The 17469-nt window shown below is 32.6% G+C and overlaps 1 protein-coding gene across 1 annotated transcript; it reads left to right on the forward strand.

Moving 5' to 3' along the window:
• Positions 1–1696: 1696 nt before the first annotated feature.
• On the forward strand, positions 1697–3263 carry LOC115961837 (zinc finger BED domain-containing protein RICESLEEPER 2-like). The gene is made up of 2 exons (XM_031080751.1): positions 1697–2046; positions 2138–3263. Exons 1-2 carry the CDS (start codon positions 1697–1699, stop codon positions 3261–3263), a joined length of 1476 nt encoding a protein of 491 aa, XP_030936611.1.
• Positions 3264–17469: the final 14206 nt, after the last annotated feature.

Consider the following 17469-nt stretch of genomic DNA (forward strand, 5'->3'; position numbering starts at 1 on the left):
TCATTTTCCTTTTTTTTGTTGTTGTTGTTGTTGTTGTTGTTGCTTTCTGGGTCTCTTATTTTATGTAAATTCATAGGTTAAGTGTACAGAAATTGGATGCTTTGTTTTGTACCAGTGGGGTCATGGATTGATTGATTGATTCGTTTTTTTTTGAGGTGTATTGGTTGTATCATTGTAGATTCTAGTTTGTTTGTAGTCATTGAAATTTAAGATTGATTCTTGTTATCCTGGGGTTCAATTAAGGACTATGTTGAAGTTTCTTTTTTGGGTCTTCTTTGATGTTTTAGTTTGGTTTATAATTTTGTAGGCTTAATATGTTATTTTTTATTTGTTTATTAGTTTAATATTAATCTCATATTGACTAGATCTAACGGGCATACCACAAAGTTCTTCATCTTTTTTTTCTTGCACCTATTGTGTGTTTGTTAGTCTTGACTCACACATACGTCACACACACAGTAATCCCCAAATAAAAGTAACAATTGTTGTTGTGCACACAACATTTTTCCATAATGAGGAAAATTTTAGCTTATATAATACTTTTTTTTTTTGTTGAGAAAAAGCTTATATGATACTTTAATGTCTATCATACTGCTTTGGTGAAAAATAAATCCTTATTATAGATTTATTAGTTTCTCATTTATTGATTGTTTTCTTTTTCAATATATTGTTTTCTAGTATAACATGTATAAAAAAAAAAAATAAAAAAAAAAATAAAAAAAAAAGTAACTGGGACAGTTGGTAAATGCATCTTAAACTCCTATAGATGGATTGATTTCTTTTCTTAAGAAATGATTTTGTTAACATGGAACTAATAAACATGGAACAGAGTATATAATACCTATTTCTTAATGCATATAATCTTTAAGGAAACAACCTACAACCTTAAATTATCTTTGATCATTACGCTTGTTTCATGTGATAACTTTGGTGTCTTCTTCATTTCTACATAGTTTGTTTAATGGAAGAAATTGTTTGTTTTTTGTCTTTGTTGGGAATGCAGATCTTAAAATGGAGATGAAAGACACAAACACAGACACAAACAAATCTAGTTCTTCCTCGCCAAGTGGCTCTCCCTTGAGAACCGGACGTTGTCCCTTGCCGACTATGCGGTCTCCTTTGCCATTTTCACGATCACTCTCGCCATTGTCGCCTGGCAGCTCACCCTCAGGATCACCATTAAACAACGAGTAAGTGTTTGAATTTGTAGTTAATCATGTTTAATTATGATTGCATTGATAGAATTTGTGAATCTGTGTAATTATGAATTTGTGCCTATTAATCAATGAGTATGTGTAATAATAAATTTGTGATAATTTGTTTTGATTCTAACTCCCAAACTTCTGAACCAATTAGGAATTTGAAATCCCCGACGGTGGACTTAGTGGGAGAAGACTTAGAGGTAGAGGAACAAGAAGGGACAGAGGGAGAGCAAGAGCCTACAAATGAGGACTTGGATACAAGTAGAAAAAGAAAGACTACCTTAGATGTTTGGTCTCATTTTACAAGGAAGAAAGTTGATGGAAAAGTTAAAGCCCAATGCCATCATTGTAACAAACTTTACTTGGGTGAGTCTAGCCAAGGTACAACTCATTTGCATAATCATTTAGCAAGATATCCATAGATGAAATTTAAAGATATAAGGGATATGCGACAACAAGTCTTAATTAAACAACAAAATAAGGTGGATGGAACCATGAGTTTGAATACTTACCAATTTGATCAAGTTAGAGTGAGGAATAAGCTTGCTCGTATAGTCATCCTACATGAATATCCCCTTTCAATGGTTCACCATATTGGGTTCAAAGAATTTGTGGTTGATCTTCAACCTATGTTTAAACTTGTCACAAGAAATACTTTGAAGAGTGACATTCTTAAAATCTATGATAATGAGAGGGAGAAAGTTTTGAAGATGATGGATAAGAATGAAAGTAGGATGGCAATTACAATTGATATGTGGACTTCAAGTAACAAAAAGAGAGGGTTTATGGTCATTACCGCTCATTTTATTAATCATACTTGGACGTTGCAAAGCCGGGTTTTAAGGTAATTTTTTTATCTATAAATTGATTGTTAAAGACTTTACATTTAGAATGTTTATTGAGTTATGTTATAATTATTCATATTATTTTTCTAGGTTTGTTTATGTTTCTTCTCCACACACGAAAGATGTCCTTACTGAAGTCCTTGTTGATTGTTTTTTAGAGTGGAACATTGATAGGAAGTTGTCCACAATAACTGTTGATAATTGTAGTACTAATAATGTCATGATAAGACTTCTTTTGAATAAGCTTGATACTAGTTCTCTTATGTTGAGTGGGTTTATGTTGAATATGAGGTGTGCTGCACATATTTTGAATTTGATTGTTCAAGATGGGTTGTATATTATCGGTGATGGTATTGAAAGGATTCATGATAGTGTGATTTATTGGACTGGATCATCCAAAAGGAGGCAGAAATTTGAAGAAAATGCACGTCAATTGCGTGTTCAATGCACCAAAGAGTTAGTCTTAGATTGTAAAACTCGTTGGAATTCAACTTACTTAATGCTTTCTACTGCATTGATTTATAAAGATGTTTTCTCACATTTGGCTAAACATGAAATATCTTATACTTGTTTACCATATGATTATGATTGGGAGTTAGCCAAAGATATTTGTGGGAGGTTGAGTTCTTTCATAGTGCGACTGAGTTTTTCTCTGGTTCGTAAGTACCCCACAACTAATATGTATTTTAATTTGGTGTGTGAGTTGAAAATTGCATTGAATGAATGGAGTGTGTCTTTAAATGAGATGATAAGTACGATGGCAGAAAGCATGCTTGCTAAATTTAATTCTTATTGGGCTAATGTTAGTGTTGTTATGGCTATTGCTGCTATCTTAGATCCAAGATATAAGATAAAGTTATTAGAATTTTATTATCTTAACATTTATGGTGATAATTCTGATTTGGAGATTGAAAAAATTAAGAATCTTTGTTATGATTTGCTTGATGAGTATGGAGATATAAATGAGTCTTCTGTAGATAATGAAGGAAATTCTGCAAATACTTCAAGCCTTGTGGCACAAATGAAATTTAGGTTGAGTGGGGCAATGTCATCTTTTGATTTGTTTGTGAACAATAGTTCAAGTAGTTCAAAGAAACATGGGAGTGCTAGAATGGAATTTGATCATTTCATTGATGAGGGAGTGTTGAAGAGGAGTGAAGATTTTGATATTTTGGGATGGTGGAAAAGTAATGGTCTCAAGTATCTTACTTTATAAAGGATTGCAAGAGATATTTTAGCCATTCTTGTCACAACTGTTGCTTTAGAATCGGCCTTTAGCACTAGTGGAAGACTTTTAAGTCCACATTGTAGTAGGCTACATCACAAGACTATAGAGGCAATGATGTGTGCTCAGAATTGGTTATGGAGTGAAATCAACGGTTAGCAATTGTCTAATTTCTATTTATAAAATCAAAATTGTATTTTTTTATTTGCTAGTTACAATTTGATGAATTTTATTCCATTCTTTAATTCATTGTTGTTGTAGGTTCTTCAACTATGTCTGGTGATTGTACACTTCAATCAATTCTTGATGATGGGAAGCCTAATGAAGAGGATGGGAGTTATGTCACAATTGTGGATGATTAGACATTTTGTATTAATTTAGTAGCCTTTTTAATTTCTTAAACTTGTTAGATTAATTTGTTGGTTTGTAATTATTCTAAGCCTTTTTAACCTTTTGTAATTTCTTAGCCTTTTTAATTTGTTGGTTTGTGGAAGATAAGACATTTTGTAATTTCTTAGACTTGTGGGATTTGTTTTGTAACTTTTTATTTTTTAATTTCTTGAACTTGTTGGACTGGTAATACTTAGTTCTTGGACTTAATGGATTTATTTTATTTTTATGTTTAGTTGGTGATTTTAGTTATGATTTATTGATTTATAGATGTATAATTAACAGGTGATATATTGATTTATGATTAACCTATAATTTGGATTGATTTGGCTGCATATGCCAAAAATCTTAATACAAAAAATGCCAAAAATCTTAATAGGCTTGAATGGGCTTGAATTGGCTGCCCAATAATGCCTTGAATGGCTTGAATCTGGCAAAAAAATCTTAATGGGCTTAAAATAAAAAAAATAAAAAATTGGTTGGGCTAGATTTGGGCCCAAGCGGTTAAATGAGGCCCGCGGGGCGGGTTTGGGCCCTGGAAAAAAAAAAAAAAAAAAAAAAAAAAAAAAACTAATAATCGGGCCAGGTCCAGGTCGTAGGTCTTGGCCCGCAGTTAGGTCCGGGTATGCAAAGACCCGGCCCGAACTCGGCCCGTTGCCATCCCTAATTAGGAGGAAAGAGGGTGATGAATGGAAAACTGCATTTAAAACTAAATATGGATTGTATGAGTAGTTAGTAGTGCCTTTTGGTCTAACTAATGCTCCAAATATATTCATGAGGTTAATGAATCATGCATTGCATGCATTTCCAGGTAGATTTGTTGTGGTCTATTTTGATGATATTTTGGTATATAGCAAGAACTTAGATGAGCATATTGATTGTTTGTATTGTGTACTTGATGGTTTGAAAAAAGAAAAACTATATGCCAATTTAAAGAGATGTGCCTTTTACATGGACAAAGTTGTGTTTCTTGGTTTTGTTGTTAGTGCAAAAGGAATTGAGGTGGATGGGGAAAAGGTGAAGGCTATCAAGGGATGGCCCTCACTAATGTCAATCACGAAGGTAAAAAGTTTTCATGATTTGACTAGTTTTTATCGGCGCGATTTGTCAAAGATTTCAGTATGCTAGCTGCACCACTCACAACAATTGTTAAAAAATCTGTGGGTTTTAAATGGGATAGTGAGCAAGATCGTGCATTTATTGAGATTAAAGAAAGGTTATGTGATGCTCCTTTATTAGCATTACCTGATTTTTTGAAAACTTTTGAAATTGAGTGTGATGCCTCAGGAATAGGTATTGGAACTATTTTGATGCAGGAGAAGTGGCCTATAACCTATTTCAGTGAAAAGATAAATGGGGCAGCTTTAAGCTACCCGACATATGACAAGGACCTTTATGCATTGGTGAGAGCATTAGAGACTTGGCAACATTACCTTTGGAAAGAATTTGTCATTCATATCGACCATGAGTCTTTGAAGCACTTGAAAGGACAAGGTAAGTTGAATAGAAGATATGCCAAGTGGGTGTAATTCATTGAGACTTCCCTTATGTAATTAAATACAAACAAGGTAAGGAAAATATTGTGGCTTATGCATTATCAAGAAGGTACGCCCTTGTCTCTACTTTAAATGCAAAGTTATTGGAATTTGAATACGTTAAGGAATTGTATGCTAATGATGATGACTTTGCTAGTGTATATGGAGCATGTGAGAAGGCAGCGTTTGGAAAGTTCTATAGACTAAATGAGTACTTGTTTAGAGAGAATAGACTTTGTGTGCCTAATAGTTCTGTGCGTGAGTTGCTTGTGCATGAAGCACGTGAAGATGGTTTAATGGGTCATTTTGGTGTAAGAAAGAATTTAGACGTGTTGCATGAACATTTTTTTTGGCCAAAGATGAAACGTGATGTGGAAAGAGTTTGTACTAGATGTATTACCTATAGGCAGGCCAAATCTAGAGTCTTACCACAGGGATTATACACTCCTCTGCTCGTACCTAGTGTGCCTTAGGTTAATATTTCTATAGATTTTGTTTTAGGCCTGCCTAAGTCAAGGAAAGGTAGGGATTCGATTTTTGTGGTTGTTGATAGGTTTTCTAAGATGACACATTTCATATCTTGTTATATAACCGATGATGCAACCCACATCACTGATTTATTATTTAAAAAGATAATACGACTCCATGGTGTTCTTAGGAGTATGGTGTCTGATTGTGATATTACGTTCTTTAGCTATTTTTGGAAAGTCTTGTGGGGAAAGTTGGGGACTAAATTATTGTTTTCAACTACTTGTCACACCCAAACAAATGGACAAACCAAGATAGTGAATAGAACTTTATCTACTTTGTTGCGTACTATACTTTGGAAGAACTTGAAAAATTAGGAGGATTGTTTGCCATTCATTGAGTTTGCATATAATCAGAGTGTTCATATATCGACCCAAGGCAGACCAAATCTAGAGTCTTACCACAGGGATTATACACTCCTTTGCTCGTACCTAGTATGCCTTGGGTCGATATTTCTATAGATTTTGTTTTAGGCCTGCCTAGGTCAAGGAAAGGTAGGGATTTGATTTTTGTGGTTGTTGATAGGTTTTCTAAGAGGACACATTTCATATCTTGTCATATAACTGATGATGCAACCCACATCGCTGATTTATTCTTTAAAAAGATAGTACGACTCCATGGTGTTCCTAGGAGTATTGTGTCTGATTGTGATGTTAAGTTCCTTAGCTATTTTTGGAAAGTCTTGTGGGGAAAGTTGGGGACTAAATTATTGTTTTCAACTACTTGTCACACCCAAACAAATGGACAAATCGAGGTAGTGAATAGAACCTTATCTACTTTGTTGCTTACTATACTTTGGAAGAACTTGAAAAATTAGGAGGATTGTTTGCCATTCATTGAGTTTGCATTTAATCGGAGTGTTCATTCTACTACTAATTTTTTATTATTTGAGATTGTTTATGGTTTTAATCCACTAACTCCTTTGGATTTGCTACCTTTGCTAGTTAATGAAAAGACTAGTTTGGATGGTCAAAAGAAGGCTGAGATGGTGGAGAAACTCCATGAAAGTGTATGGCAAGACATAGAAAAGAAAAATGAGCAATATGCGGCCAAACCCAACAACGGCCGTCGACAAGCCATCTTTGAACTAGGTGATTGGATTTGGGTGCTTATGAGAAAGGAAAGATTTCCAGCCCATAGGCGGTCCAAGCTATATTCTAGAGGGGATGGTCCATTTCAAGTTCTTGCGAGAATCAATGATAATGAATACAAGTTGGATCTTCCAGGCGAGTATAATATTAGTGCTACATTTAATGTTTTTGATCTTTCTCTTTTTGATGTAGGAAACGATTTGAGGACGAATCCATTTGAAGAGAGAGGGAGTGATGAGAATCAACAATAACCATTAAAGGATCCATTGCATGTTCCAGTTGGGCCTATTACTAGAGCAAGATCCAAGAAGATCAAAGAAGCACTTAATGGGCTTATTTAAGAGATTTGGGCTGATTCTAAAATGGGGCATTCCAAGCTTGGCCCAAAGGAAGTTGAAGGCGTAATCAATTTAATCCAAGCTATTGATAGGGTTGATCTTGCTTAATTGGGCGTAATTTCCGTAGCAATGGTGTGGATTAATGGTTGATTGACTTTCCAGTTTCATGCCAATTAATTGGTTGACTGACTTGCCTTCCTTAGGCATGATTTCCTTGCCCAATTTTGTCTATTTTTGGCATGGAGGAGCTACTAATTTCAGACCAAATAAACCTTAATTATAGGCTTCTATTATTTAGTCCTTTTTTTGCTATGTTTTATAAATAGCATGCACTCATTGTACTCAGGGACGGATTTTTGAATGAAAAATCAAGTAAAAACGTGAGGTTGCTTCTTCTGTTGGTTCTTCAAAGAACTTGTGAACTTATTAAGGATTCTTTCTTGTAGTGTTCAAATTTAATACCTTCAGTTCGTGATTTAATTATAATCATTGGGTCGAGGTTTGTTACTTTATACCTTTGGTTCATGTTTCATTTATAGACGTTGGGTCGAGGTTTTCTATCAAAAATATGAATTTTAGCTTTCTTGGGCAAGTATTCCAATATTGTTTGTTGGGTCTCAAAGCATGTCAATTAAGGTTCGCATCATTAGCCTTCCACTTGGAGGGTTTGGGTTCATTTCCCTTGAAACTTGTCCCATCAAGACTTCACTAGAAGGTTCCTACACCAGGCTATGAGCTGTAATGACACTGTTTAGGGGCCATTTCCTCATTAATGTGGCCAGCTAAGTGGGTTCAGAGCATTGAATGTGTAGGTGATGGATGTTTTATCTCCATTCTTCCCTTCTTTGCTTGACAACAAATCTTCCTTATCTTCCTCGGTTTATGAGCGATGGTCTTTAAATTGGTCCTTGGCCCTTCCAAGGACACGTTAGTATCCTCGGGGTCTTCAACATTGTAGTCTTCCTGTGCTTTTGATAAGTTGCTTATATCTTTCTCAAGGGCTTGCTGCTAGTGCCTTCTGAGGCCTATTCTTTTGACACTGGATTTCTCTCACTTGCCCTTGTCCTTGGATTCTCGTCCTCCCACAATTATCATGATAATTCTCTTTAAGAAAATGAGAATTTTGAATAATATATTTGGAAACTTAAAAAATTTATTGGTAAAGAAAAAAATTAGGAAACATATCAAATTAGTCATGCCTAGTCCACTTTGGTTTATACGCTCCATTTCGGTCCATTTGATTTACTTCGCTCACTTTGGTCTAATTTGCTTCCAAGATTGAAAACATAAAAATTATATATTATTAAAAATAAAGTGATGGAAATTAATTTTTGAAATTTTTTAATTTTTAGGATGAAAAATTATAATAAAATTTAGGGAATAAATTATACATATTCAGTATAAGTTTGTTATGAATTTTGATTATCATGAGAATCTCCTTTAAGAGAATGAAAAATTTGAAAAATTTATTTGAAATTTAAAAAGTTTAGCTGAAAAAGAAAAATACACAGCATATTATAACATAATTTTGAAGAATATGTATCATCTTATACAGGAATAATATCAATAAAACACACCAAATAATAGAATGATATATTGGTAGTCATAGATATAGAAAGATGAAAAATAATTTTAAAAATTGTCTAATTTTTAGGGAGAACAAAATTATCTTCAACAAATTAAAGAGAACAAATTATACATTACATTAAATTTACAAAATGATTATCTATTCCCACGTATCGGGTGGATCTGTGACTAGTTATGAATAATACTTCAATCCTTTGTTCTTTTATTATTTACGGAGAATTACAAATATCTATCTCAAAAATTCAAAGTATTTGAAGGCCTTTTCAATTGAATAAAATAGTTGAGGGCGTGATCGTAGATAAATCCTTAATGGTACAGATATCTACTTCAAAATTCAAAGTAGTTGGGATCGAGATCTTGTACAATTGCGCCATGCAATTACCCCATTTCCTTCATAATTTTTTTATTTTATTTTTATTTTTTACATTTTAAACTTTTTTAACTTTAAATTTATACTTATTTTTAATTTTTTATTTAATGGTTGAGATTGAAAGTTGCTTATCAGGTTACCCTTGGTATTACATCGGATCCCAATCCAATTAGTTAAGATCTAATCATATATAAATCCTTCTGTTAGGTATCATTAAGTTGTGTCATTAGCAAGGAGGTAATTATATGTGGGATCCACTTTCCGTCACTAGTGGTGAGCCGCAGTGATGGCTTCAAGAATTTTTTTAGGGTAGTCATTAAAAACTTAAATTAAAAAAAATTTAATAAAAATAAAACTTGAATATATTAACATTAAAAAAAAATCTCAAATACATAAAGTTTTAAAATTTTCTTCTATGAGTTTTTCATATTTGGAATTGCTATATGATAGCTTCATTATTAATGCTATCAGTTACATCTTTTTCAATACACACAATAAAGTAATCATTAATTTATTGATCTCTCGTTTAGTTACCAAAATCTTGCTTAAATAAGTAACAATATAAACAATATGCATATCATTTTTTATGATATGTTCCAACCAATATTTTGTATTCTTTAAACTGATCAGTGCAATGCTCCACTAATTTCTTTTTTAGGGAAATCATGGTTAAGAAGTTGACAAGAACATTGTTGTAAATATGCTCTATTTATTTTCTTCTTATCATTAGGATAAAAAGATGAGACATTTTCTCATAGCTTAGAATTTGAAACTTAGAAAATAAATTTTGCAATAAAAGTGATTTCCTTATAAGAATTTTGTCAATAGTGCTAACAAAAGAAAAAATAGTAAACTATAAGTTCATTCAAACTATTCAACTTAGGCATTAAACCGTTACATTAATCATTTTCAATAAAGTATTGAAAAATTATTTTAGTGCATATGTGTATGTACAATATGTATCACTTAAATCCAATAAATTCAACTCCAACTAGAGCAAACACTAACTAACTAGCTATTAGAAAATATGCATTTATATATATATATATATATATAGCAATTTAAAAATGCATCTTTTGAAAAAAAAAATTAAATATCACAATTAAACATTTGATTTAATCTTTTAGACTAATTTATTTGTTTGGACAATATTTGAGAAATGTTATTTCCACAAAATTTTCACAACAAATCTTAGTTGGCAATTGTTATTGGTTCTAATTTACATGTCACTAATTTTTTTTGTTCACTGGTAACAACCTATTATTTAGAATTTGTTGTAAAAATATTGTGAATATAGCATTTTTTGCAATTTTTTTGTTCAATCTTTAACGAGTCAAAATTTTGCAGAGGTCAAATTTTATTTTTAATGGGCTCAAATTTTTATTTAGAATGTTCAAGTTTTTTTTAAAAGTGGTCAATTTTTTTTTCTAGAGTGATCAACAATCCATATTAATTTAAAATTCATTTTTTTTTTAGATATATATATATATATATATATATATATATATTCCCAAGTTCAGGTGGTTCTGTGACCAATCATATATAGCTGCCCCTGGTGAGCCGTCACTAGTAGTGAGCACAAATAGTGATTTACACAAGCTGACAATTCTTTTCTTTTCTTTTTTTTTTTAATTTTTTTCTGTTATTTATTTTTATTTTTATAATTGACTGACCATAAAAAAAATAAAAGAAAAAGAAGTTGTTTTGAAATTTTAGGCCCTGTTTGGTATACCTACTTAAACACATGTTTTCAGTTTTTAAACAACATTACATGTATTTTCACATACTTTTTCATCAACACGTATTTTCACACATATTTTCAAACACATGTTTTCAATTTTCAAATACATATACCAAACACTCTCTTAGTTTTGAAAAGATTCAGAGAATCCGAACAAGCCTCCACGTTACCAAATTTTAAGGAAGACCTTTATATTCTAAGTGAAGTAGTTGATGATTAGTCAAGACATCTATGGGTTAAGTTGCGCAAGACAACAAGAGTGAATTAAACAAATTCTCATTATATTGTCTTCAAATTTTACCTTAGCGAACTCATATTATCATAACAGATATAGATTGATGGAGATATATATATATTTACTTCATCCCATTGATGTTGTGTGCAATCTTTGTTCATGGGCAGCTCCAACAAGGTTAGCAAATTCTCTCAACTTAAAATTGATTATGGTTATGTTTGTTTGTTTGTTATTGTTGTTGTTGTTGTTTTTTATTTATTTATTTATTTTTTTTTTTATTTTTTTTTTAAGTAGAATGATTATGTTAGACAATTTGCCACTTTCTTTCTAATTTTGATTGCCTAACTTTTTAAGATTTTCATTTATAATACTAATAAAATGGCAAAAAAACGATAAAATTTTATGGAAATTAACTTAACCGTCCTCTAGGATTTTGAGATAAGAAAAAAAACCAAAAAAAAAAAGAAAAGAAATCAATTGATACAAAGAACCAAATAAAACACAAATCTGGCTCAGGTCCTATAATCTTTCCAAATCCAACCACCAAAAATTTATAACAAATTCCCACAGATCTAACTCCTTAAAAAAGGCTCCACCAAAAAAAAAAAAAAAAAAAAAAAAAAACAAAAACAAAACAAATCAGCTATATATAAGGGAAAATAATCTTTCTAAATTAGATTCCTTTTTTATGTAAATCAGAATTAAGCACTACAAATTATATATAAACATATAAACTTATCCTTTATGAATTATTTTGAATTACAAAAATTTGAATTTAAATAATCGATTGATTACATGACTAATGATTTTTGACAACCTTGAAATTTTGCAAGCATAGAGAGTATATGAATATAATGTAATTCAACGGTTGATTAGCCAAAATGTACATCCAATAATAAGTTATTAAGTAGTGTAACATTGGTTAAAGTTACACTTGGTATAACTTGAACCCAACCCATATATATATATATATATATATATATGATATCGCAGAAGCCTAAAGAAAGCACACACGATACTTTCTTGATGGAATAGAAACTAAGCTGTTAGTTCTTGGTAGTAAACCTTGAATTCACGAAAAGTTTCCCTGAATCCATAAGGAGAAGAAAACTGGAATCTACTAGAAAAATAATTTGACAAAAGTTTGTGTTCATTGATAATAGTCTAATTTGCCTCTGACGGCTATAAAACATATAAATACTGAGAAAAACGTCTAAAACCCTAATTCGCACTAATTACGCGATTAGGTGATAAAATACCAAAATTTACCAAAAATTGGAAAATTAAATTAAATGTAGAATCATAAAATACTGACCTTAAGGATCCTCCCAAAATAGACGGGACTTTATTCTGACTTTTAAACTAAAAGTTATTAAGGAAAAACAAATATTACAATAAATAGTAAAAACATTGTTTTCGGGACCTTAATGAATGAATTCGCCTAAATTTTGGCGACGATCATGTCATGAATCTAGATCAAAATGCTGTTTCCCGTCAACTTGTCAAATTTCATGCAATTTGAACACTATCACCTCGATGGCCTCTATTGGCACCTCCTTTGATCTTGCGTTGTGACTTCCTGCTCCCCTACAGGTCTACAAAGGCATGTGTTATTGTTCTACATCAATATGCACACACACATACTAGCTTCATCACATGTGTTTCGTGCGTGCAATGAGGCTTTTTTTAGATTTAGTATCATAATTTTCTATTCATCTCAATTTGAGATGTTTCTCTATTCTATCCAATTAAACCACAAGCATAGTGATTTTTATTATGGACATAAAAAATACATTCATTAAAATGAAAAAAGAGGTGGTACAAATAGATGTGAAGAGAAAACAATTCAAACACCAACATAAATAAATCATTAAAAAGAAAAAAAAGCAGTACATTAAAAATAACATTTTTTTAATAATTCAAAAATAAAGAAGAAGAGATTTGAAAAAATAAAAACAAAAACCAAAAAAGAAAAAAGAAAAAAAAAAGTGAGATTAGAATTTAGAAGGAGAGAGAGAGAGAGAGAGAGAGAGAGAGGGGAAAAAAGGAGAAGAAGAAAAAAAAAGTGAAAACATTGGACTTAGTGGTCCTATTTTATAGCAAAAAAAAAAAACCTATTTCTTTATTTTTTATATATAATTTTTATTTTGAAAATCTAATTTATAAGTAGATAAAGCAATTATAAAATCAATTGGAGAGTTGTATTTTTATTGGATTGTCATTTAGTTTTATCTCTACTTAAATATAGGGATGTAGAGGCATTCTGGAACAAAAAAAATGACGATACCAAATAGGAAAAAACCCTTAAATTGTAATATAGATATAAGAAAAAAAAATTGATAAAAAAATTCTCTCCATAGTCTCCACGCTGCAACGCCTCTAAACATGAGTGTTTGAATTGATAAATTAGTGGATTAGATTTTCATAAAGTTTATATAGTTTCTTAATATATTGTTGTTTATTTCTTTTTGTTTAGGCTTCATAAGCATTGATTGTGGCAAGTCCGAGAATTGGACATATGTAGACACTGATACTGGCATTTCCTATGCTCCTGATGAAGCTTATATAGACAGTGGGATTAACAAGAACCTCTCTTCTGAGTATATGTATCCAAACATTCTCGACCTGCCTTACCCACTTTCTGTTCTTAGAAGTTTTCCTCTTGGAAACAAAAATTGTTACACCTTAAAGCCCACCGCTGGAAAAGGCAATTTATACTTGATAAGAGCTTCATTCTTGTATGGAAACTATGATGGACTAAACAAGTTCCCAGAATTTGACATTTATTTTGATGTCAATCTTTGGACCTCGCTAAAATTTAGAGAAGCTTCTGAGCCTGTTATAACTGAGATTATTGGTTATGCACAATCAGACAACATTCACATTTGTCTCGTGAACAAAGGCTTGGGAACTCCTTTTATTTCAGCATTGGAGCTTAGACCTCTAAATAATTCAATTTATGATACCGAGTTTGGGACATCTGCTTCATTAGTACTCTTCCAAAGATTGGATGTTGGATCAACCAATGGAAGTGGTAGATATAAAGATGACATTTACGATCGCCTTTGGTCCTCCTGCTTGCTCCCTACTTGGGATTCAATCAGTACTTAAATAGCGATAAATAATAATGATAATGGCTATCAAGCACCACAGGAAGTCATTCGGCCAGCTGCTAGGCCAGCAAATGATAGTGAACCCTTGAGATATTATTGGAAAAGTGATGATCCTAACTCTCAGTTTTATGTTTACTTGTACCTTGCTGAAGTGGAGAAGCTTGAGAAGAACCAGTCAAGGAAGTTCAATATATCTTGGAATGATCCACCGTTGTCTACACATTTTAGTCCTCGTTACTTATATGCAACCACAATATCTAGTCCAAGAGCCTTGGTGGGAAAAGAGCACTGGATTTCTATATACAAAACGGAGGATTCATCCCTTCCACCTATCCTCAATGCTGTTGAGACTTACTTGGTTAAACAGCTGGATGAATCGCCAACATTCAGTGAAGATGGTAAGCTTTCTTATATTATTATTATTAACTGTAATGCTAAAGTTCCATGCTCGAATTTGAATGATATTATGGGTGTTTTTGGTGAAGCAACTCTGAGGAATATTGGATTTAATAATGAGTTTAATATACAATTTGATCGGATATTAATTTACTAAATACAGTCGATGCTGTCATGAACGTCAAAACGATGTATAAGATAAGCAAAAACTGGGTGGGTGATCCCCGCGGACCAAAGAATTACTCTTGGGAAGGTCTAACATGCCAATACAATGGTTCAGTTCCTCCACGGATAATCTCAATGTTAGTCATTCTCGTCTGAACAATATTGATACTACATCTCTGATTGAAAACGTCATTATTTAGGAGCTGTTTTTCTACCTTGAATAGGAACCTGACCTCATGTGGTTTGACTGGGACGATTGCAGCTTCCTTTGCAAAGCTCTCATTACTGGAATCCTCGTAAGTACACATTCAAAATGTTTTGTTGCGTGACTGTTGTGCTAGCCCTAACTTGATGAAAATAAGGATTAACCCTTTCAAGATTTAGCGTTTCTTTCAACAACTTGCAATATCTAATAAGGAAAATACTTTTGTCTCAGGGATTTATCATACAATGGCTTAACTGGACCAGTGCCTGAATTTTTGGAAGAACTCAAATATTTGAAGTTCCTGTAAGATCTGGAGCATTGGAATTGTAATTTTAATACAATTAAGAACACATATCTCTAACAGAAATCATATTACTGACTTGTAGGAATTTGAAAAACAATCAATTATCAGGTTCTGTTCCTATGGCTCTTATAGAAAGATCAGAGGCTGGGTTACTTATATTGAGGTTTGCCTCCCTCTTAGATTCTCAGATGCTAATATGGCAGAAAAGGCCTATATTTTTATCTCTTTTCTTGTTTTGCAAATTCTTGTTTTTGAGTAGATAATATCATAATAGAAATGGTTCATATTCTAGGATTTCATGAATTACAGTTATGCACTAAAATTTTGGACATGAAAATATGGTTTAATTGTCTATTTCCCTGCTTCCAGTGTGGATGACCAAAATGTTTGTAGCTCAAGTTCATGCAATAACAGGAAAACAAATTATGTTCCAATACTAGCACCAACAATGTCAGCATTGGTCCTCTTTATTGCTTTGCTTGTCATTTGGAAACTGGGAAGAAGGAAATCAGGTAATTTGACTAGTTTTATCATTATGATTATGTGTGTTGTATGCTCCCAACATACAAGAATTAATACAAAATACTTAAACAGGAAATCATGGTCATCTAGAGGTGCAAAAAGGTGAAAAATGATGTAAAATGACATGCAGAAGAAATAAGAAAAGAGAGGGAAAAAAAGAAAAGGATAACAAATGTAAATTGACAGTTTCTTGCAAAAATATTTTAGGATCCATATGACCATTACTACAGGATAACATTAAGAAAAATAATTTTTGAAAGAAACTATACAAAGGGATATATTGATCAGAAGGTGATATATTTTAGAATGTAGTATATGCAGCAATCTTCTGCTCTACAACATAAAGATTCAAAGGTTCTGTCTAAAGTATGTTTTTGTGTAAACTTCAGCTAAAGAGTTGGTTGTCTCCAGCAAAAAACATATCATAGTGTCAAAGAAGAGACAATTTACCTATGCTGAGGTTTTAAAGATTACAAACAACTTCCATACTGTCATTGGGAAGGGAGGATTTGGGATTGTGTACCATGGCCAAATGGCAGATGGCACCCATGTTGCAGCTAAGATTCTCTCTGCATCATCATCTCAAGGGCCTAAGGAATTCCAAACTGAGGTTTGTACCATTGATTCAATAAAATTTCTTTATACGTTATAAAGTTTAAAATAAAAATGTGAAGGCATGGATGAACAACTTTTACTCTCTATTTTGTCGGTAGTGAATATATTCATGCTAGGTAATTGCTTTAACCATTGATTATAGACTGAAGTGGTTGCTGGTGGATTTGCAGGCTGAGCTCTTAATGACAGTTTACCATAGGAACTTGGTATCTTTTGTTGGATACTGTGATGATGGTGACAACATGGCACTAATTTCTGAATATATGGCTAACGGCAACCTAAAAGATTATCTTTCAGGTACTTCCATGTTTAGTATCACTATCTGAATGAAGAATGACTTTTTTTTTTTTGATAATCAATCCGTGACCAACTTCATTAACCTGGGCCTAAACACATAGATACAACATCCATACAGATCTGATCAGCAATCATGGGTGGGGTGTCCTCAACCCATATTACACAGTCATCAATATTACAGGCATGCCTAGCAATTAAGTGTGCTACAAAATTACAGTGTCTACGCACATGGTTTGTCTTCCACTGCTTGAATGCCTTTAGTTTCGTTCGAGCTCCTTCCACAATCTTCTGAATTGAGCTTGGGGAGTGTTCAGGATTCACTAGGGCAGATATTACTATTGAAGCATCACCTTCAACTATTATTTCCCCAAGTCCCAGGTCCCTTGCAAAAATAATTCCTTCTTCTGCAGCCCTTGCTTCCACCTCTAGAACACCTAACGGAAGTAGAATTTTCTTAGACATTGCTCCCATCAGATCCCCTTTTTCATTTCTAACTACCACTCCAATTCCGCTCTGCCCTGTGTCTTTGAACACAGCACCATCTGTATTGATCTTTGTAAGGTTGAATTTAATCAACCATTTTGTTGGCTATTCCGTACCAAATTTGCTTGTATTTTAGTAATTAGTAACCCTGTATTTAGGTGGGTTTGTTGTAAGGGTAGTGAGTGAGATAGAGCATTGAATGCTCAAGAGTGTGCAAGAAAACAGAGTCTCGCGGGTGACTCGCGACTACAAGCCGTTAGAAGCAGCACACGTGCCAAGCAT

Source organism: Quercus lobata, chromosome 9, assembly GCF_001633185.2.
Source record: "Quercus lobata isolate SW786 chromosome 9, ValleyOak3.0 Primary Assembly, whole genome shotgun sequence".
In the NCBI taxonomy this organism is placed as follows: Eukaryota; Viridiplantae; Streptophyta; class Magnoliopsida; order Fagales; family Fagaceae; genus Quercus; species Quercus lobata.

Bases quoted from the DNA above. Each gene is read 5' to 3' on its own strand.
- LOC115961837 (XM_031080751.1), top strand. From the start codon at position 1,697: ATGAGTTTGAATACTTACCAATTTGATCAAGTTAGAGTGAGGAATAAG. The intron at 2,047-2,137 runs GTAATTTTTTTA...TTATTTTTCTAG, and splicing joins TTGCAAAGCCGGGTTTTAAG to GTTTGTTTATGTTTCTTCTC.